Source organism: Melanaphis sacchari, unplaced genomic scaffold, assembly GCF_002803265.2.
Source record: "Melanaphis sacchari strain LSU unplaced genomic scaffold, SCAv2.0 Contig27_pilon_pilon, whole genome shotgun sequence".
In the NCBI taxonomy this organism is placed as follows: Eukaryota; Metazoa; Arthropoda; class Insecta; order Hemiptera; family Aphididae; genus Melanaphis; species Melanaphis sacchari.
Genome location: NW_020271152.1, coordinates 1,299,370 through 1,322,080, shown reverse-complemented (window position 1 = coordinate 1,322,080; position 22,711 = coordinate 1,299,370). Strand labels below are relative to the sequence as shown.

At 24.6% G+C, this 22,711-nt stretch overlaps 1 protein-coding gene across 5 annotated transcripts; it reads left to right on the top strand.

The window, feature by feature from the left end:
• The first annotated feature begins 4,721 nt into the window (after positions 1–4,721).
• LOC112595432 (galactokinase-like) lies at positions 4,722–20,542 on the top strand. Of its 5 annotated transcripts, none has more exons than XM_025340644.1 (9): positions 4,722–4,843; positions 9,810–9,987; positions 15,760–15,955; positions 17,283–17,412; positions 17,484–17,609; positions 17,969–18,150; positions 18,251–18,407; positions 20,029–20,149; positions 20,241–20,354. In XM_025340644.1, the coding sequence occupies exons 2-9, from the start codon at positions 9,817–9,819 to the stop codon at positions 20,352–20,354; spliced, it is 1,197 nt and encodes a 398-aa protein (XP_025196429.1). In that variant the 5' UTR covers positions 4,722–4,843; positions 9,810–9,816. The 5 variants fall into 5 exon arrangements, with proteins under 5 accessions (XP_025196429.1, XP_025196430.1, XP_025196431.1 ...); XM_025340645.1 differs by lacking the exon at positions 4,722–4,843 and adding an exon at positions 4,850–4,987; XM_025340646.1 differs by lacking the exon at positions 4,722–4,843 and adding an exon at positions 4,850–5,023.
• Positions 20,543–22,711: the final 2,169 nt, after the last annotated feature.

Genomic DNA, 22,711 nt, shown 5'->3' with positions numbered 1-22,711 from the left:
ACCAATATGAATATCTCTATAATATATATATTATTGTCGATGTGGTACGCTTTAACGGAAAAAATTAAACCTTCAGCTTATCACTTCATTTGGGATTCAGATTCAAATTGAAATACACAGTTTTATACAACATTATTAATTACTTGTAATATAGTTCTTGATTATTGTGTATAAAAGTTACAATTATTGAATTATCTAACAATAAAATACGTTAGACGTATACATTTATTGTTGGTATTTATAGGTGCGAGAGCTAAATAGAGGGTTATCTTAATTTTAATTTATAAACATAGCGATTAATGATTAATATATTTTTAAGGTATAATAGTCATTATATTAAGTTAAAACTGTATATGGTAGATATAGTAAAATAACTTCACAAATTTGTGCTAATCTGTATTTTATTACAAATTTACCTATATTGGTTTTTTTTGCATTTTAAATATATGTATTTTATAAAATATTTACATATATTTTAAATGCAATGCCTTTATTTAAATTTTTAAATGGTTATAATATACAGTTCCTTATGTATTAAAAATATATGTTTTAATGTCTGCTATGTTAATTATGGTAAGAGAAAATATTGTTTTTATATAAGGTTTTTTATGCGTATAAATGCATTTTGTGCGTGTTAAGCGTACATGTCTCTTTATTTGAATATATTTTTATTTTAAATATTAAATAGATACTTATTAATTTATAACTGTTTAATGTTCTTATTTAATATCTCTTAAGCTGTGTGTATGTTGTATGTATTAATTATTATAATGTATAATATGTGACCCTATGGCCTATACGTTTATATTATTATCGTACGATCTTTTATCTAAAATTTGTTAGAAGTACTTAACCCTTGAGGAATGAAGTTTTTATATCACCCAATATAGTTTTAAACTTCACATTTGTCATATCATGATGTATATTAAACAATATATTTACGTAAAATTTAAATATTTAATACCTAAAAGTTAAGATAAATTTCCGTATATAGGTATTAATTATTTCCTATCCATTCATCGTGAAAAATTGAATCTAATTTGTACTGGGTGAATGGGGTTGAGAGTAAATGAAACGAATACTGGTACTTTTCAAAATAATAAGGAAAAGTGCAAGGTATGACGTGCTGTGTAATATTATATATATTATAATTTATACTCAATTTTATCAATTTATATTTTATAGTATAAAAAAGTAGTGTAGGTTATGTGTTATGTGTTATTATGTGTTGTTACTATAATTTAACGATAAATGTATTATGTTAAAGAAAATAACGGAACACGCTTACACGTTTTCTAAAACTATAAAGTTTAACTGTTTAAGTCAAATTTATTGTATGCATATATTATTTAAGTAGGCGTGTCATTTGTGTCAAAATGTCAATGGACTTCGATCATTATGGTAAATAAATAATTGAAAACAATATTAATGTAGAATATTAGAGTTTTACCTTTATTTCTATATATATATGACTCATTATTGTAGGTGTTAGTCTCACCTACTTCTAATGTGTGAAATAGATTTACGATAGTACAATAATAATAGTGTGCGAATTATCCTTTAGTGATATTAATATATTCAATAATTGTATGTTTGTTTGATGGGCACAGTGCATACTTTCAGAACCACCACTCCACGGCTATACATAGTTTCCATATAATATATTCAGCAGTATATACATACTATTATAATATATTTATAATGGAATCTCGACGGAAGCGATCGGGTGCCGCGTGTGTTGTGTTTTAAACGAAATTCCGTTCAAATCTCCGGAAAGACAGACAGAGAGAGTAGATAAAAACGAAAAAACGAATTGACGTGCATACAGCGTACGTGTTCGTTGCCACGAGTGCCACGTGCTTGTCGAAATATTACTATATTGAAATTGGATTGGAAAAGAACAATTTCCACCTATCTTCTCTATGTCGTCACCATCAAGTATTTACCCCCTCCCTCCCTACAAGCCTATGAAAAAAATACTGCTAAAAGCTTCAAGTCCACAATCTCCATAAAAGTATACGTAATGTATTATATAATATTATGTTATATCAATTTTATTAATATTAAAATATTTGATTACTGATAATTATAATATAATATCTAATATCTGGTGAGTTTGATCCAAGTCAATGAATCCCATTCATTAATAATACATTACCATCATCACGATGTCACGTATTAAAAGGCCATTTTTTGACTAAAACCATACCCTTTCCTTTTAGACTGATTTACTTTTCAGCAAAGCCAAAAAATTTAATATTTACTTTATTTTATATCTATAAAAAAATAAAAGTTAAAATATAAGTTCTATAAAAATTATATTATTAAATTTATAAATAATAATTTATCATTTTAGTTAACAACTATTTGATCAGTATCTGTTCTAATTACTAAATAAAAATAAAATAATTTTTTTTCTTATAATCGTATATACTTTTATGTAATTTTATCCTATTTAAATAAAATTACTATTTAAGAAAAATTATATTTTAGATAATTATTGATGACAAGGTTTTTAATTTTATTTTGTATACATTTATTCATTTAAGTGGAGATGTTAATTTTGTTTTCACGTTAATTTAGTTCTTTTGTATACATGTATGTTTAATTATTACGTGTGTTTTTCTGTAGTTATTTTGTAGTATAAGTTTCATTCTTATTTTTTTTGTAAACACCGATAGGTAATCGTATTTAAAACTCACGTACGTATTTAAAAATTTAAAATTTTATACATATTATTATTATGTTTATAACAAAAACGCTATTTTAAAATATTTAGAAAAAAATAACTAAATCTAAAATGCGGATTATTGGTAAAATTTTGAAGTATTCAAAATATTACCATTTATTAAAGCGATCATCCGCATATTTTCTCAATTTGTGTTTAGCTAAACAATTATTTTTTTTTAGTCAAATATTTTTCTACGTAACATAGTTCTAAAATTTTAATTTTAATGTTTGTAATTTTCTTCCCTTACTTGAAACTAAAAAGAAGAAGCTAGAATTCAAAACTTAAAAGTCTATATATTATTATAAATTAGAATACATGCTTTCCGGTTACGTCAAAAAACTACTTTTTTTTTAGGGCACATTCTGTGTGATAATACTTTACGGATTATGTATACAGATTATTAAATAAGAGAATTTTAGGGCATATGCCATATACTTGAGAAACTCCCTATAATAATCGAACGATATATTATCTATATTGTATAGGTACATACAAATTAACAAACCCGATATATAGCAATAGCTATATAGTTTTTATTATCAGATATTTTTATAATCAGCACCTGAGCTGGAGGAGGGGATAAGAGACGGAACTTCTCTATTACTCTTTTTTAGTTTGAGATCTTCTGCTAGTTATTTTCATTAGAACAAGAGCACGTTTTTCACTATAAACTATAAGTACGTTGTTTTTTACAAAATATTTTTTTTAAATAAATATTGTTTAGATAATTTTTATCACAAAAATTGAATTAATTAAATTATGTAGCTATTATAATGAGTATAGTAAAATATATGTATATAAACTTATATTGTACAAGTTATAGAAAATATTAGGTAATATTCGATTGTGATACAAATACAAATAAATTAAGAAATAGGTACATTAAATTAATTAATTAAAATTATTTGATAGCTATTAAACTTTTAACATTTATTTAAATGATCCGTAAATAGTCATTACTGCAGTTATGCTCATACATTTAATTATTATTTAAGCAATTATGGTTGTTGCCTATGGCTTTTGTCTTTAGTCCTTACAAGTTAGATTGAGTAAAGTAATTTGAAGGGATGCTAATTTTTTTCAAGTCGAAGAATCCACTTTAATTTATTTCTAACAATTACTTTCATGTTCATCAAATCAACAACTGATTTATACAAATGCAATTTGCAAATATAACAATTCTTATTAATATCATTCGTAATAGATATCGTAAACGAAACTGAGAGGAACTAAGCCCCTTAAAAATTCAACTCTTTAGATCTTTTACCATATTTTTAAAATTATCAATTTATTGAACGAATACTATTTTTTTAATATTTTTGGAATCAATAGTAAGTTTTTATGTTTTGTCCGGCCTTTCTCGTCTCGGAAATAAAACCATTTTATTTCATTAAATACATTTATTCAAAACTAGTTTGATATCTTGTTATTATTGAAATATTACATTTGATTATCATTAAAATATAATATAATATATATTAACTACGATGTATATGTTTTATTGTTTATTGCATAACAGGTAAAATATTTATGGATGTATTACAGTGGGAACAAACACATTCAAGACATTGACTGCAGTGAGGAGGTGGGCGAGACGAATTATTCATTAGCCCGTTTAAAGTACCCATTTGTTAGAATTTTAGCATCCCCGCGCCATATTTTAGGTCTACAGTTGCGCCCGTAGGCCACTGCAGTACATAACGTAATAAAACAATAACAACGATTACCCAATAATTATACTGTTTGCGATGCGTACATACGGCAGGGCGCTAGGCTTCACCGCCAGTGCGGCGTGTGGCAATACGCGCTGAACACGATACATTCATAGTACGTCGTATCCAATATAAAATTATATTTTATATTTTTATTATATATATTTTTTACCATTATCATTGTGTGACGAGAGTGCGCACGTTTGTGTATGTATACGTGTAGGAGTAGGGGAACGTGCAGGCCAGTCTAATAAAACCACGCGCGCGTGTGTGTGTGTGCGTGTGCGCTTTTTTTCCGTTTTATCGTAAGGTACCTATCACGGTTTTTAGTCTGGTTTGTCCGCCCGTCCGAGCAGTACGGTTTTGGTGTTTCGATTGACCGTCGCCCGCAACGAGGAAAGTACGTAAATATTATTATTTTTTCTTTTCCTCGTGTTATGATATTTGCTTCCACTTCACCGCGTTCCAAACAATGTAAACGACATAATACGTTCAACTATGCAATACATTAATCGCATTCAAACATAATACTATTAAAACCGCGGTATGTTATCGCTTATTTATAATGATGTTTATCTTAGTAAGTACAGTGCCCGTTGTCTAAACTTATTCGAAATCTGTATCTGGCGTACATAACGTATCGTGATGCAAGTATAGGCTATAGCGGGTGGGATATTATAATAATTATTTATTGTGGTGTAAGTACCACGCCGTATAATAATATTATGATGTGCGACGACGAAGAGACGGCGCCCACCGTCGACCCAACACGCGTGTACGCTCGCCCGCGGTTATTAATCGTTATCATTATTCAAATAGCTAGTGTGTTATAAGTGTTATAATATTATGCGAACGCCCGACGCGGCTGTCGTGTTCGCAATTTAAAAATATTTTGTCATTTGGTAATGTGCGGGTTTTAGAATTAAAAAACGAAAATAATGCTTCTAGGTTCTAGTTTTTGTTCTATGGGTACGCACCAATAACGTACTTGACTGAACACACTGTTATTTTACCGTCAACTTTGAATAGGTAATTCACATGGAAATTTGTGTCCCACATCACGTACCTATTCAACCTATACTGCTTAGGTACATTATAATATACATATAACGTTTTAACGTGCATTACGCCTAAATTGCTTTTAGCGTACAAACAAAATATATGAACACAAAATATGTCGTTGTTCTAAATCGGTCTCGTTAAATCATTCTAAATTAATAATTTGACAATGCACGATAACAGCTATTTCAAATGTTATGCTACACCTCCCGTCAACAGTGATTTGTATACTATCTTTATGAGTATGCAATTGTTCGACCTCTTGAACTCATCGAGCCAATACATTGCAATATATTTAAATCGATATAATAATAATGTGTAACGTGTCTAATTGGTATAGCCGTATCTATCGGACAGCTCGCCGTATTTGCTTTTTAAAAAATAAATGATTAATGTTCTTCGCGTGACCAGTTTATTGTACATAGAGATGTTCAGCGATTATAAATAAAAATTCGTCTCACTTTTATTGTTATCGATTATTATTGAATTGTATTCGACCTGTGATATTACGATTGCTAACGATTAAATGATTGAATGATTGACAACAGTAGGTAATAGGCAGCCATAGTGTTTATGACGATTTTAATAATGTTAACGATTTGATAATAATTGTTATGAACGCGCTAAATTATTAGTCAAAATTTTAAATGACGCTATTGTGTTCATTAATGATTTAAAAATTTCTTATGAGGAATGTATTTTGGTAAAAGCCCATTTATTTATTATATTGAATAATGAATATATTTATATTAAGTTTTTAATTTATAGTCATTATAATTTATCATATAGCAATAGTAACAACTTAATGATGTAACAGACGAAAACATGTGGATACTAGGTATAATAATTATAACGATGATGTTTTCTCCATTTACATGTAGTTTTAAAACCACAATAAAAAAAAACTACGTAGGTTAGATACTAATAAGTAGGTATCTATATTTAATCGTTTACCAGTTTTAAGTAATCAGACAAATGCCATACCTAGTTTCTAAAACTTAAAACGTTACATAATACAATTTTAAATGTTATAGTATAGGTAATAATATGTATAATATTATGTATGGTAATAGATAAACGTAATATTGTATTATTTGTTAATTTATTTTGTTACGTATAATTTGCCAATAATAGCTGTAAATTTTAATCGGTAATTGCTATATTGGTTAGGTATTACTTCGCGTTTTAGTAAATTCAATAATACGAATTTCCCAATGACTGTTAGAACTTATCGTTAAAAAACCAGCACGCATTTAAGTATAGTACTTGTATTCATACGAGATAACCCTACTAGGTGACAAACTTATCACAAGGATTATAACTACTAAACTTTTAGTATATAATATAATAAACGTTTGAGATAAGTATAAACTAGAGATTGTTTAAATTCAAATAATTATTAAAAACTCGACGATTGAGATTTTAGTAAAATATATTTAATTTCATAATTTATAAACGCCTATATATTATAAATATAAATTTAGTAATTTTATAAAAATTAATTTCTCATAATAATATGCGTCTATCCATATTGTTCATATATCCAAGGTATAGATTAATGAAAATGCTAATTTCTGAAGGCTAGTTTAAACTATATTTTACATCGATGAATATTTATTATAAAAGAGCTACTAACTTGAAGTTCAGTTTTTTCGTATAGTTAAAATAGTATTACTATAATTTGTTGGATCTCGGATAAAAATTCTAGAATATTACACTTAAGTTATTCGCTCAAATACGTTGAAAAAATATTTACTAAATTACCTGTTTTAATCGATGTCCAAATTATGTTGAGTTTTAAAGTTATATGACAGACTTATAAAAATATTTATTGGTAATAAAACAAGAAGATATCATAATGTATCACAGTTTTGCAGTCTATTAGAAACTTAATATCTTCACTCTCATTCACACACGTATTTTATCAAAGGACATTCATTATTTCAAAAATTATTTACGTGTTGAAAAATATTTTTTTTACACAATTTCAAGTAATAACAAAATACTATTTTTGAAAAAAATAAATGTATTTTATTATTTATATAGTTTTCATTTATTAAGTTGTTTGTCTTTGTTAAACAAAACATAATATATTTTTAATTCTTTATTTCAAAGCAACATATATTTTGGAATGGGTACTTCGATGTATGTCTAAAAATTGAATTTTAAATGAATATTTTATGAGGAAAGTATTTAAAATGTATAGATAAGGTGTGGCCGAGAGGTACACCGCAAAATGTTGATTCACTATTTATCTAAACTTTAAACGTTTATAACTAATAATTTCTCGTCAAAGATTTTATTTTTATACATTGAAATACGAGTACTCCGAATATATTTTGATTTAGAATATTAAATTAAAAATATATGTTGCAATTAAAAATTTTAATAATGATAACCATAAAAATATAATTTAAAAACATTTTATTTTGTAGTAATGATTTAGTTGTACAAAAAAAAAATTTTTAAAAAACTTAATAGTTTTTGAAATAGTGAATATTTTACTAGCTATATAAATATTATGTTTTTATGTATATTATGCACCATACATAAAACTTAAAACTATAAGAAGAAAATCATCTCTACCGATTTACTAACCATAAGACAATTTAACCTTTATCAATAGTTTGTGATTTTAATTACTATTTGCTTACTTTAAACACTTAAGAAAACTATTGAAAAATTACCTCATCAAACTACTATTCTTAGATAGTACAATTTCATATGTTTAGAATTGCTACATATTTTATTGAAACTTTTTTATTACCAAAAATATAAAAATTGTGACTCCTGCAATCATTGGCATATTTAGACCAGGCCTCTCAAATATGTCCAAGTTGTAGGCTACAGTAATTTCATCGTGACATTAAAAAAAAAAAAAAATACTGAATAATTATTTTATTCAATCAAACGGAGATTAAAAAAGTTGGTTTTATATACACTATGTTGATGTCTTGAATATATTATTTAAAATTAATTAGTACTACTTGATATCATATCATTATTATTATTTATTAGCTTGTAGGATCAAACTCTTTCTTCAATGAATCAATATTTAATAATTTAATGCCTGGGTTTAGGGGGACATAGGGCCCTCAAGTTTCACGCTGCACTACTGCTTGCATTACTAATTTGCTCGGGATTCAAATTATTATAATTTATAATCAATACAACTAATGGCATTTTTTTTAAATTTCATTAATAGATAAAAATAATTCTATACGTTTCTGCTTGTAAAATATTCTACTTCTATGTGTACATATACCTATATTTTAATAGTTCAATATAAAAATAACATGCGTATATTTTTCCGATATCTAATATAATTGGAATATACTATACTATATTTGTGTATCAAAACAATATTATTATATATTACTTGAATTGAAATAGATAATTTACTTTCACGTTTATAAAAACAATGTTTGAATGTTTGTAAACGAAAACGTAATTAAAATAAACAGCACAAAATATATCCATATTCGTTTTTGTTAAAAAATCATTATATTGTATACATAAAATATAAATATATAATTCAATAAACTATACGTCTTAACTCTTAAGGTCAGGTTATATTTTTTTAATGACATGTTTACGCGTTGCGCTGGAAATACTACATCAACCAATTTCTTAAGAGAATATGATACCAATTATTTGTCATCATCTTTGTCTATTATAAAAAAACATTTTATATCGCTCTTCTAGTTAATATACTTATATTTTATAAAAAAATAAATAAATTAACTTATTTCAAAGTCTAAAGATGATTGGTTTTTAAATGTACCTTTAAACTTTAAAATTAATATTTGCATATATTATATTACATACGAATTAGCTTCAATTTTTAAAATATTTATAGGTACTTATCTTATTTTAAAACAAGCATATACGTCAAAGGAAATCTCAATTCCAAAATGTAGATAATGTTCTAGTAATCTACTTTAAATTGAAAATTAGTGTATCGGAAGTGTTCACTTCACATACCTTTAGGATATTAATTTTAAAAAAAATATATTAAATAAAACTTTTTTTTTAAAACCTTTCTTAAAACTTATTTATATAACTTAAATAAATTATTAATGTGATTGGCCTAAATATTTATTTATTTTTTTGATAAATTATAAATTTAATTTAGTTATCTAAATTACTAATAAGCAATAACTAGGAATGATTTAAAACATGATTTTTATACAATGTGTGTACCTAATACATTTTTGGTTATATTTTACCTATATTTTTCTATAGAATAGACCATGTATAATTATTATTTACATTAATATTTAATATATATACCTATATTTATTTAGATTCAAAATGTCAATAATAGAAACAGAAACAACTGAAGCACTGATAGAAAGAGGATTTGAATTTTTTGCAAAACATTTTCCAGATGTTGAAAAACCCGATAGATTGGGTATTGGACCTGGACGAGTAAATTTAATTGGAGAACACACAGATTATAATGACGGGTTCGTATTACCTATGGTGAGTGAATCATTTATGATTTATATTTTGTTTATAACTTCAAATAAAATTAAAAACACAATAATATATAAATAGATTCATAAGAAACTAGATGCTGATTTATGACTTTAAGTTTATAAATATATTAGTTGTTAAAGAATATTGAATGAATGAGAAACCAATCATTTTTGCTTCTAGTTATAGACACGACCCACTACCTTGGTACCATTGAGTATATATACACGTTTTGAATTGTGATAATAGATTAAAATATTGCAATATTGTTTAAGGTTTAAATGTTTATTAGTCGTATTCATAAGACACCCAAGACCTAAGTGTCCTGTTATGACCTGTATGCATGATTGTTGCACAAACTACAGTCCTTAAATTTAAATTAATTTCATTATTTTTATGATTAGTCTATTAAACATTTTAATTTCTATTCATTAAATTATTATGTGTATTAGTTACTTCGTATTTTTTTCTAGAGGAGCTATCTCTACTCCACCAAAATAAAAAATTATAATTAACATCAATAATTCAATAATTAATAATTATTGATAAACAGCAAACACATTGAACCAATTAGGTCTAAAACGTAATACAAAAACTAATTACTGGAATTCTTTTAAATTACTCCGACGAATTGACGATATTTTTAATGATAAATCGATCAAGGTCATGTCATCCAAAAACCATAAGCTTTAATTTGTTATTTTTTAAATATTTAAAATAAGTTATATAAATTTTAAAACTAAAAATTATTTTCTGCTTGATTATAAAATGCTCATAACTTGCTTCAAAATTAAAATATTAAAAAAGTCTTCACTGGGTCCTGGTCCTGAATAATATTATTACCTTTAAATTTGATAATAATCCAATCCATTCTCATACAAAAAATAACAATAAAATGGACTATTTTAAACGTACAATTTGCTACGTTATGCGTAAAAATGTTAAAACGGTGATTTTTTTTTGAAATGTATCTAAATTCAAGTTTGATTTACTGAGTTATTAAAATGTATATTCTAAGGATAATATCTCTTATTAATAATTTTACAAAAATATAAAACTGAATGAATCTAGTACTTAATAATATAATAGCAAAAAAATTGTTATTATACTCAACAAAATGTATATCAACTATAAATAGATTAATATTAATTAATATAATTTTATTATCAGAGGCCTTATATATTTCAAACCTATTATCCATAATTTACAAATTTAAATTACTTAAAACGTACGTATTCATTCAAATTTCGATTTAGATAAATCAAAAAGGTTATCGGTTTATTAATTTACAAGGAAAGAAGATGATCACCGATTAAAAAAATAAATTAATACCGCCACTGAAATCACGTATTTAAGACTTAAATGGTTAAATTATATGTAATATTGATAAATTTGAATAAATTCGTTGTAAAAGAAAAAATGGGGATGAGTATACCTACTTTTGGTGTAGTACTGCCTTGTATTATATAGGTTTAGTTAAAGAAATGTAGGTGTTACTAATAAAGTATTTATTAAAAACTTTCTATTTAATTTAACACTGTATATCAACATTTGTCGTACTTAATTAAAGTGTGTGTAAACATGATATGTAGAGAGTAGTACGTATTCTTTAAGTTAAATACCTATACTTAGGTTATTGCGTTTATTTATTTGTATTATTATTCATTTTTTTTCTATATGAATTATAGTGATAATTTCTATAATTTTTATTAAATAAGTTTAAATTTCCCAAATAGTTTTTTTTTTTTTTATATGCACTTCCTTAGTACATTTTTTTGACGTTCTTTAATATAAATACTTATATTCGTGTTAATAATCTGTGTACATATTTTTTCATCCTAGTAGGTATTACAATACTTTTTAATTACGTTTTATTTATATTTTAAACAACAATTTAACTTGAATATTTCAATGCGAACCTTAACACACTTACACACTTAAGTATTATAAAATAATAATTAATATATATTGTAGTATGAATTATAAATATCGACACATTGTATAATACATATTATTTGACAATATAATATTTAAGACGATTCAAAATTTCACAAGACTTTAACATAGAATTATTTATACTTGAACTTTAACCACTGTTTTTAATATTAAACAGGTATACAACATTTACGATTTACAAATATGTAGTTACCTATAACAATTATGTAAACTTTTCAATTAAATTATTAAAGAAATATGTACTCTCAGAAAAACTGAATCAATGTTTTGCTAACAGTATTACTAATTTATATAATTATTTGATTTATTTTTGTTAAAAACAGTATGCATTAACTTTGATATTTTTGGAACTTAAATATTACCTTTTGATTAATAAATATATTGTATCATATATCGGTAATTGTGAAAAATGCAATTATAAATTAAATTTTACTTAATTGATAAATTATCGTATACTACATTAATTACTCTTAAGTTATTTTTCATAATTTATCGTTAGTTGTAACCATAACAGGAGGAAATATATAGGTATATAAACATATACATATACAATATTATTAATATATATTTACTAATTAGGTTGCCCTATTTTAGGCTTTTAAACTAAAACATCATTAGATAAAATTTATAATTATTTAAAGTACATGATCATCAATCATAGCTTATCTTATTTATTACCTTTTACGATACAAATGATACCTTAAGTATTTTATTTATTCTATTTACAACAAACACACGTCACACTCATACACACATGTTATATACATATTATATATGATATTAATTTTATTATTATTGAATAACTTTAATAAATTATTTTAACTTAACTTTCTTAACTATTTAATCAGAAGTTTAATTTGGTTAGTTAAAAAAAAAAAAAATATTTATAGAAAAAAACCTTTCACCCCAATAACTTGTGTAGATATTTTAAATTATAAATATCTACGTCAATAAAAATAATATAAATAACAAAAATAATTATTTTATTATTTCTTTATTGTTGAATTATTATATTGCAATAAATAAATATATTTACAAACAATTATTTAAATGTTGCATAATGAACACGTTTGAAACTTAGTGAATGTAAAAATTAAATTGTTTTAATTATAATTCATTAATAATTACTATAATTATCTATTTTAAATATTAAGAGATTTTAAATTATTTAAAAAACATTATTTTTAGAATCTTAAGATAAAATATAATATTTATAGAGTGATTCACCAAGCATACAACTTACCAACATTTTTTCTTTTAATAATAGATTTATTTAAATACTGATTTTCAGAATTTTCAAGTTTAAAAATCACATTTTAAATACTTAGATTTTTATAAGTCATTTGTATGTTAGTATAAAATTTTTGGTATATTAAGTATGTAATTGATTGATAAGTATTAATATATTTTATATGATATGATTTAAAATTATTACTAAGGATTATAATCTATTAAACAGAAAATCAAATTAATCATAAATTACTTTTACTTAACTCGAAATAAATATACGATTTTTTTTTTAAATAACGACATAACAGTATATAGTAAGACAGTTTGTATTGTTATAGGATACTCTTCGACCTATAAAACGTTGAACGCCTAAGACTTACAAATAAAGTATGTGAAAATGCAAATATATTTAAATTTTTAGTAATTTTTTTAAAATCAGAATTTAGTTAATGCATTATTAGAGTATAATAAGGAAGTAAGCATATTTGGTGAGTTTTGTTTATTTTATCAATTGATTACAATAGTACATGAATATTTTTAGAAGAAATATCTTGATAATACAAAATATTAAACTGGTTTAAGTATCATTAAATATTATGGTTTGATCATTGTCAATAAAAATTATTTATTATTACAAATCAATTAGTTCCTGTATTTGAAAATTGTTTAAAAGACTATAGTAGATTATTGGTATAAAAGTTATTTTATACCTTTGAGTCTTAAAAAATTATCGATTCCAATAGATTTTTAATTTTAGTCTTAATTCTAATTTATATATAATTTAAAAATAAAAAGCTGAAGAGGTCGCTTTACTGTATAGTAGGTTTCTAGTGTGCACATGTACATGAGAAAGTTTAATTTATAAATGAGGAACCTTGAATTAAATTGTCAATATTTATTACCAAGTATATTATACGTTTGGATATCCAAATTTGTTAAAATTTGAACTTAAAACGCAAAAATATATATATGACTTTACGCTTAACTTCTTTTTAAAATTCCTATAAAAAGATATAAGGAATCTTTTATAAGATTATCAAACTTGAGGTATTATAATTTAAAATGTTATGAATTTTTAACTACAAAATAATTTATACATTTTCGTAATTTTCAAAATTTGAATTTAAATGTGTTTAACGAAATTGTGGCTATATATTTTAGTGATTTTTTAATTGCTGTTGGAAAAACTTATAAGGAACTTATTGTATTATATTTTAGGAAAAAAATGCTGAATAATTCGAAAATTTTAAATGTCTTTAAATATCACGAAAAGAAATAAAAAATGAATTATTTTGAAAATTATTTCTTCATGTTTAACTTTTATAAAAATAAAATAACTTCATTTGCTACCAGAAACCACTTTCAAAGTTAATGATTGAAGCATTTTTATACTGTTTTAAAAGAATAAAGAAATTGAAAATAACCGAAAAAAATGTTTTAAGAGAATACACTTACTTCGCTCATAATCTAAAAATATTATGTACCGTTAAGTATCAACTACTAACTAGGTATTCTTTATTAGTGTAATGTTTCTTTGATGTTTATCACTAAAGTTAATTAGGTATAATACATTTATTCTTATATTATAGAGATGATAAGCTAATAACTATTAATGTTAATAACAAATTTTATTAAACGTTTATGTTATCTACTCGTACTTTTAACAGCTGACTATGTATAAACTTTACATAAAATTGTAATTATTAGACATGTGAAATAATAATGTTGTAAATTGATTTATGATAAAAATTTAAGTTTTTACGTGTTATTACATGATATTATTATAAAATATTTTTGATACTATATATAATTTAAATTAAATTTCATAAGTCTTTTTGTTTATAAAAATGTCTTAAAAAATCACTAAATTTATTTAATATTATAAATTTTATTTTTGTGTCATAGTGTTGTCTTAATAACTCATTAATTAAAAGCTTTTAACACATAACTGTTTTTTTTTTTTTTAATTTTACTTTTGTAGATCATTAAATATTAAATTATATTTAAAATGCTGACCACGTGTCTATCCCTCTTCATTTTTCGAATAAAATAAAGTATTTTTTAAGTAGACACTGTTAAAAACATTTCCTCTATTTATATGAATAATTTATTTAGAATTCCTATAAAAATGGTTTAATGTGCATGTCGAAAAAAAATCGTAATAGGAATAATAAATATTATATCATACATTATTATTAAGTGTCTACATTGTTTTATTACTTTTGAACTAGTACCTACATATTATAATGTACTATATATTCCATTTTCAAACCATCCAGAAACTTATTTAAACTTCATACGGAGGAAATAAACTAGAATACATTTATGATAATATACCTATTATATTATTTATATTGTAACGGCCAAGGGGTTTAATTGAAAGTTTCTTTTAATAACCACGCCTAAATACTACCTGCCACTTTTATTTTAATTTGTATAATCATGAATTTTGTGATATCTGGAAATACTTGTCTTGTATTTACAACATTATGTGTTTTCCTTGCGAATATATTGTGTGTTAATCTTATGAAAAGATTTTCCCTATTTATTGTGTAAATATTTATTAATTGTATATTTTCGTTCATTTTATAGGCACTGCCCATGGTAACAATAATGTTGGGACGAGCAAACAATAGTGACACATGTCGCGTAGTTACTGCATGTAATGACTTCGAGGAAATCGAGGACTCAAATAAAACCGAATTTAAAATTCCTACTGTCAAGCCACTGTACGTGGGCACACCTAAATGGGCCAACTACGTCAAAGGAGTGATCGCATGCTTCCAAAGTGCGTACCCATAGGCACGTACTGTTTATTTGAATAAGTATAATACATTGTTTAATTAGTTTGGTCATTAACAAACAATACATCGATGATAGATAAATTAGAGACCATTATAGACTAAACAGTAAAAATTTGCAGGTATTTTTTTCGAGCTTTTCATCTAAAAATTGATATTTATGTATAAAATATTATACTAAATACCATTTGTCAGTATGTAATATATTATATAATATATTTTAAGTAAATTATAATATACATAAAATATTATATTGATAAAACGTATAGAATTTAGTAGTTAAATTTGTTTTATCTCAGCAATTTTTTTTTCATCGTGGCAACAATACAATAGTGATTGACAGGAAATACAAGGTACAATCTTAAAATAAATCGAAATTTTCTGTACATCACGACAAAAAAATAACAGTTTCTGACCAAAATTTTATCTTTTTATCTTTTTAAACACATGTCCTCTTTATTCTTTAATAATACCTTATTCTTATTCTGATTTTACGAATTATTAATTATACAGATTTTTTATACCATTAAAAGAGTGTTTTATGGTTTTAAAAATTATTTTTTCTAAATGAGATCTGACTTTTGTCGATGTAAATTATGCGTAATAATCATAATATTAGTAATAATAATTATAATTATAATTATTATGATTATTATGCATAATTTACATCGACAAAAGTCGAAATGTTACCATTTAAATCTAATTAATAATTACTCATTTTTGAATAGCCCTATAGTACAAACATAGCGTACTGTATAATATTATATCGGATAATTATAGTTCTTAATAATAGTTATGTTAATACGAGTACAAATATATGTATTTTAAAGTTTTATAATTAATATCTGATGTCTAGTGCCTACTAACTCAATAATTTCACAAATTAATTATGTTAATAGATTTATATCAATTAATATCATTTTAAAATCACCAAAGTCAAATATCTTATGAACCTGTTATGATGAATTGTTATCCTGAGTACATACAGTTTAAATGTTTAATAACTTAAAATTTCCTAATAAAAATTTTGATTTATAAACATCGACATTTTTATAAAATCAATCTGCTTAACTATTTATTGCAAAAAGAAAAAAAAATATTTTCTCATTAAAATAAAGAAGTTTGCAGCGCCATAGGATGCTCTTTAAAATGGTATAAAATCTATAAGTACATATTTGATAATATGAGTTTTTAAAAATTTCAAAAATCAATATATGAATAAATATATAAAGAAAGGAAAAATTTAAGAGCACTGAGCAAGCTTAATGATTCATTCAGTGTATTAAAAAACTATTTTTTGTTTTTTCCAAATAGGTATAATAGTAGGTTTTGATGCCGTAATTCTATCCAGCGTGCCCTTGGGTGGTGGACTATCCAGCAGTGCTTCCCTGGAAGTAGCTACTTATTCATTCATTGAAGCTACTACCGGAAATAGAACAATTCAGTAATGAAAACTTTATTTGCATATTAATACGATGTTGGGTAAACAACTGAACCGTTAATTACGTTTTTCAGATTAGTACAAAAAGCCATGGTATGCCAAAAAGCAGAGCATATGTTTGCTGGAGTACCTTGCGGGATAATGGACCAATTTATTTCCGTAATGGGAGTAGAAGGCCATGCTTTACTCATAGACTGCAAGTATGTTTATTTTATTATAATCGCATATATCTTAGTGCAACATTACTATTGTCGTTTGGACTAGGGTCTAGAACCAATTTTCTTTTATAATGGATTGATTATATGTTTTATTCAATAAAAGAAGTAGGATGATTCGATATAAAGATGAATACAAAAAGTTTTTTGTTCCTGTTTACACGTGACATTAAAATTCTGAATTATTTTTATTGTAATATTATTCTCATGGTTAACTGTAGGATCAATTTTTTACATAATTTTTTAAACTACACAAATTAATTTTTTTAGAATTCAGTTAACGGTTTTGTTTGATTTAATTTTTCCTTTTAGTCTATTTATTTTTATTTTTATATTTTTTATAGATCATTACAATACGAACCTGTTCCATTGACGGAATCCAACTACGTGTTTTTGATAATTAATTCCAATGTTCGTCATGAATTATCCAGTAGCCAATATCAGCTGAGACGATATCAATGCGAAGAAGCAAGTGATTTGTTAAACGTTCAAAGTCTCAGGTCCGCCACGATGGAAAGCTTAAATAGTAAAGTCAACAACATTTCAACACTATAATAATAATATAATATATAAACATAAAATATTTCTTAAAGTGTTAATTTTTTTTTTACACTTTGATTAAACAGAGGTACACTTAAATGGGGAAATGAATGAAATAATATATAAACGTGCTAGACACGTAATAACGGAAATTGAACGAACCAAAACCGCTGCTGATGTATTAAAACGCGGCGATTACAAATCATTTGGTGAACTCATGAACGCTAGTCATAACTCGTTAAGGTAATTCAATATTCATTTTTGTACGTGTTGATTGCAATTTCTTCTAATTTTTTTCTAAGATTTTAATTGTTTTGATTAACGAGTACTGAATAATGATACTAATAGTGATAAACAATAATATATGTGTCCACTTTTATAACTAGTAATTTGTCAATTATAAATACAATGATTTAGAAAAAATAAAAAAATTAATTCATGAACTTATAAAAAAACATTTATCAGATTTTTTTAAAAACATACACTACTCACACTTGGCGATAGGCTATTTTATCTAATTTATTATATAAAAATATACTTTTAAATGAATAATAAAGAGGAGTAAGGTTAAGACGTGAGTTATTTCCAAAAATAATTAGTGCCATGATAATATTATTTATGATAACATGTTTCTATCATCTATGTTACATATTTTTATTAATTTAAGTAAACTTAGTTACTTTTTCTGGAGCAATATCTGTTGCATCATAAATTATTATGCGTGTCATTATTCTAATTTTATTATTAATTATATGTTGGTCATTATATTATTCTATTAACCACGGACCGACGGACCTATTTACAGATTTTATTTTTATTGTTATGGTTTCATAATTTGTTGTTACATATCGGCACACAATGCAAGGCCATACGTAAAGAAAAACAAATTACACTAGAGCACATTATACTTTATTAAAAATATTTTTACCTCGCTGTTACAGTTTTTATAGCAATTTTATATTCTGGATCTGGAACAGTGTTTTTTTTTTACTACCGATTTTGTTCAGTATTTATTTTTATTATTCAAATAAAATAAATAATTTAAAGAATATTAAAATACAATGCTATTTGTACTTACATTGTTATAACACATTCCTGTTAATTTCCCTATTCATAAATCGATAATGACTATAATTAGGTACCCATTATGTATTATTGTTTTAATATGACGTATTGATCATAAACGTACAAATTATTTTTTGTATTAAATGTTCAGTGTTAACTTATATTTAAAAAAAAATGTAGATGTATAAATGTTATTTTACTATTCAACACTTAAATGTAGGTAATTCCCACTTGGTTTTTAAACAGTTATACCTACTTAAGTAATGTAGGTATTATAAAAAATTTTTAAAAGTAAAAACTACAATTTTGTATCGTACTAACTTAGTTAAAATTATATACCTAATTATTACTAAAAAATTGTAGAATTTTTGAAAGTAATAAAAGCAAAAAAATGTTATCTAAAATTTAACTAAACGTTGTAGTATTATAATATGTTTTGCAATATTCTAAAGGCTGGATCGTGTTGAAAAATGAGAATATCTGTTTATACAATAAATTTAATGAATTATATTACCTACTGGCCAATGCAGCAAATTATTTATTAGTTTAACAATATTATCAACAAAATATTCGTAACTGTCGAGTATTATTTACTTACCTACTTTAAATAATACGGTAAAATGAGTAAAGAGTAATATCGTCGTGCATTTTTTTTAATTATTAGACAGTACCTTTACGACATAATTATAAACCTAATATTATGTTATACGATTCGTGTTTATTGAATTGTTTTTGAACCATACATACCTTGTACAGGACTTCGATAATATTAATTGTTATTATGTTTTTTCATTTTCAGGGACGATTTCGAAGTCTCCTGTCCAGAGTTGGATCAGTTGGTAGAATTGGCCAGAAAAATGCCAGGTGTCCTTGGGTCTCGAATGACCGGAGGAGGTTTCGGTGGATGCACAGTCACATTGGTTAGGGCTACAGAGCTACAATTATATGGAATTAACGTGTCCGCGCTATGTTATTATAATAATATTATTAATATTTTATTGTGCTTTTCAGGTGGACCAAGCTGCCGTTAACTCCGTCGTTAGTGCCATTAGTTCGGAATACAAAAGAAATCCCAAATTTTACATAGTTTCACCGTCATGCGGAGCGAAAATTGTTAAATTATAGTACACCGGCCATGTTCTCACCAATAACCGTTTAAAGTCATATAATATTCATTATGCGGTAGCACCGTATTGAATAATATAATCGCTCATGATGTATTTAGTTGTGTACATTTATTACGAATTGTTTTATGTTTAGACGTGTTTTTTTATGAGATACATAAATAAGAACTATATACATATATATTTTAATATAGTAGTAAATTTTATTTTAGTTCCGATATGAAAAATTTTTTATATTCCTATACCTAACTAAGAATTTCCATATTGAAATCAATTATTTGAGGATATTATACCATGAAAGATAAGCATAAATCATAATATAGATATCTTTATGCCAAAGTTCATCGTTACGATGCCTTCTAAAACTATACTGACAAATAAATTGCTGGTTTTTATATGGCCTATTATTATAGACTATAGTGTTTCTCAATTTTTATTCGATTATTATTTTCAATAAATTATAGTTTGTTATATTAATGCCAGTTCGCCACAATGGATTCAGTAACATCACGCGTAAGTAATTATTGTAATTGGTCTTGTATAGAATATGCATATTTCCTACCGATGGCGTGTACACTGTTCATTACCTTTTTTGTAGTATTTCCGCTCGTTTTCGTTATCTTTATCTGCTGAAATTATTTAAGGTTAACTATCCACTTAAAATTATTATATACAAGTATGAACTATTTGTCATTTTATTTTAAACTTTTCAAATATCATAGATATGTAGTCTGCAGTAATCAGGGGTAAATTAGTTTGTTATATATTAAACTAAAAAATTTCTAAAATAAAAATAAAATTCAATATTTTAATAATTATTTTGTCAAATAATATCTGAATAACACGAATTTAATTTATTTTTATTTTAAATTACTTTTCAATTAGTTATTAGACCAAAAATACATCGAAAACTTGAATGAATTTAAAATTTAAAAGACACTGAAATTATTAGCAGGAGCCTTGAGCTTGGAGTAAATACAAATAAATGAAAGAAAACGTATGAATGTTTATTAACTAATATATTAAAAAACTAATGACAACTTCAAAGAAAATCAAAATTTAAAAAAAAAAAAAATGCAGTATAATAAATTTATCTTTTGTTCATAAACCAAATTAGATTTTAACTAACCATACTCGTAAGTGTATAAGTACTCATAACCAAAATAGATTTACTTACAAAAACTAATTCTAATAATAAGTTTACGATCAAATATTACGTATAAAAATAATATATAGGTACTCAAAAAAGAGAATAATAGAATAATAGAATAACATGATCATAATAATAAAATTTTAAGCAGATTGCTCATTTTATATAATTTCAGCAGTAAAAACTAGAGATTACGAAAACGAACATAGACGGCACTAGCAAAAAGTACTCAAAATCTTATTACCACCCACCCACATAATTGCATGAACATCGAATTCTTCATAAACTTTGAATGTACAATACATAATCTACCAATATTCTACACTAAGCACTGGGCAGTAACCTATAATACCAAAGTACATACACGACACACATAAGACTAAGAGTCCACAAGACCTGAATTTTAGCGCCACTTAATGAATAATATTAGTTATTTATATTGCGAAACAATATGGTATAAATGTATAATATATCATGACATTTCATATGCAATTGAATATATTTTTAAAACACTTTACCAGTAAATCTTAATGTATTTAATAACAATATACTACTAATTAAAGTGCATAAATATATTATTAACCTATTGTTACATAGATAGTCGTAGTATAATGACACAATTCTACTAGTATTTTAAGCAAAATTATCACAAACAATTTTTAGTATATTAAAAATTTATTCTTACATAAAGACCTTCAATTAAAAATGTGAAAGAGCTAGATCAATTAGATAATCATTAATCAATATAAAAAACGCCTTCAAAAATTATTCAGTTATTCAAACCTGCTTTTCAAAAAAATGCCTTCCTTATAAATGCTAGATAATATCTTTCGCTGTATTAAAAAGGACCAGTCAAAATACTTATTTCCAAGGTTTAGGACTTAAATATACAACTAGACAATCGTTAAAAATTCAAATTTTAAATAAATGATAATGTGTGGCCACTGGATTTCTTCCTTCTAGTGTTTCCGTGTCATTATGCTATCACTGTAATCTTAATCACTTATTAGTTATTGTGTAAATAATATCAAATTGTAAATAAATCTTTTGATAAAAAAAATTACAATAGTAGTAGTAAATTACTAATTGTAATATAATTATTATTAAATATATAAAGATATCGAACTATACATATAATCGTATCAATAACATCATTTTTCAGTGAGAATTTTAATAGAGTTATACGCACGTATAATATACGGTGTCCA

Coding starts and splice junctions, on each gene's coding strand:
- LOC112595432 (XM_025340647.1), top strand. CDS start 9,817: ATGTCAATAATAGAAACAGAAACAACTGAAGCACTGATAGAAAGAGGA. Junction 9,988..15,759: donor ACGGGTTCGTATTACCTATG/GTGAGTGAATCA, acceptor TTCATTTTATAG/GCACTGCCCATGGTAACAAT. Junction 18,151..18,250: donor CACGATGGAAAGCTTAAATA/GTAAAGTCAACA, acceptor TTGATTAAACAG/AGGTACACTTAAATGGGGAA.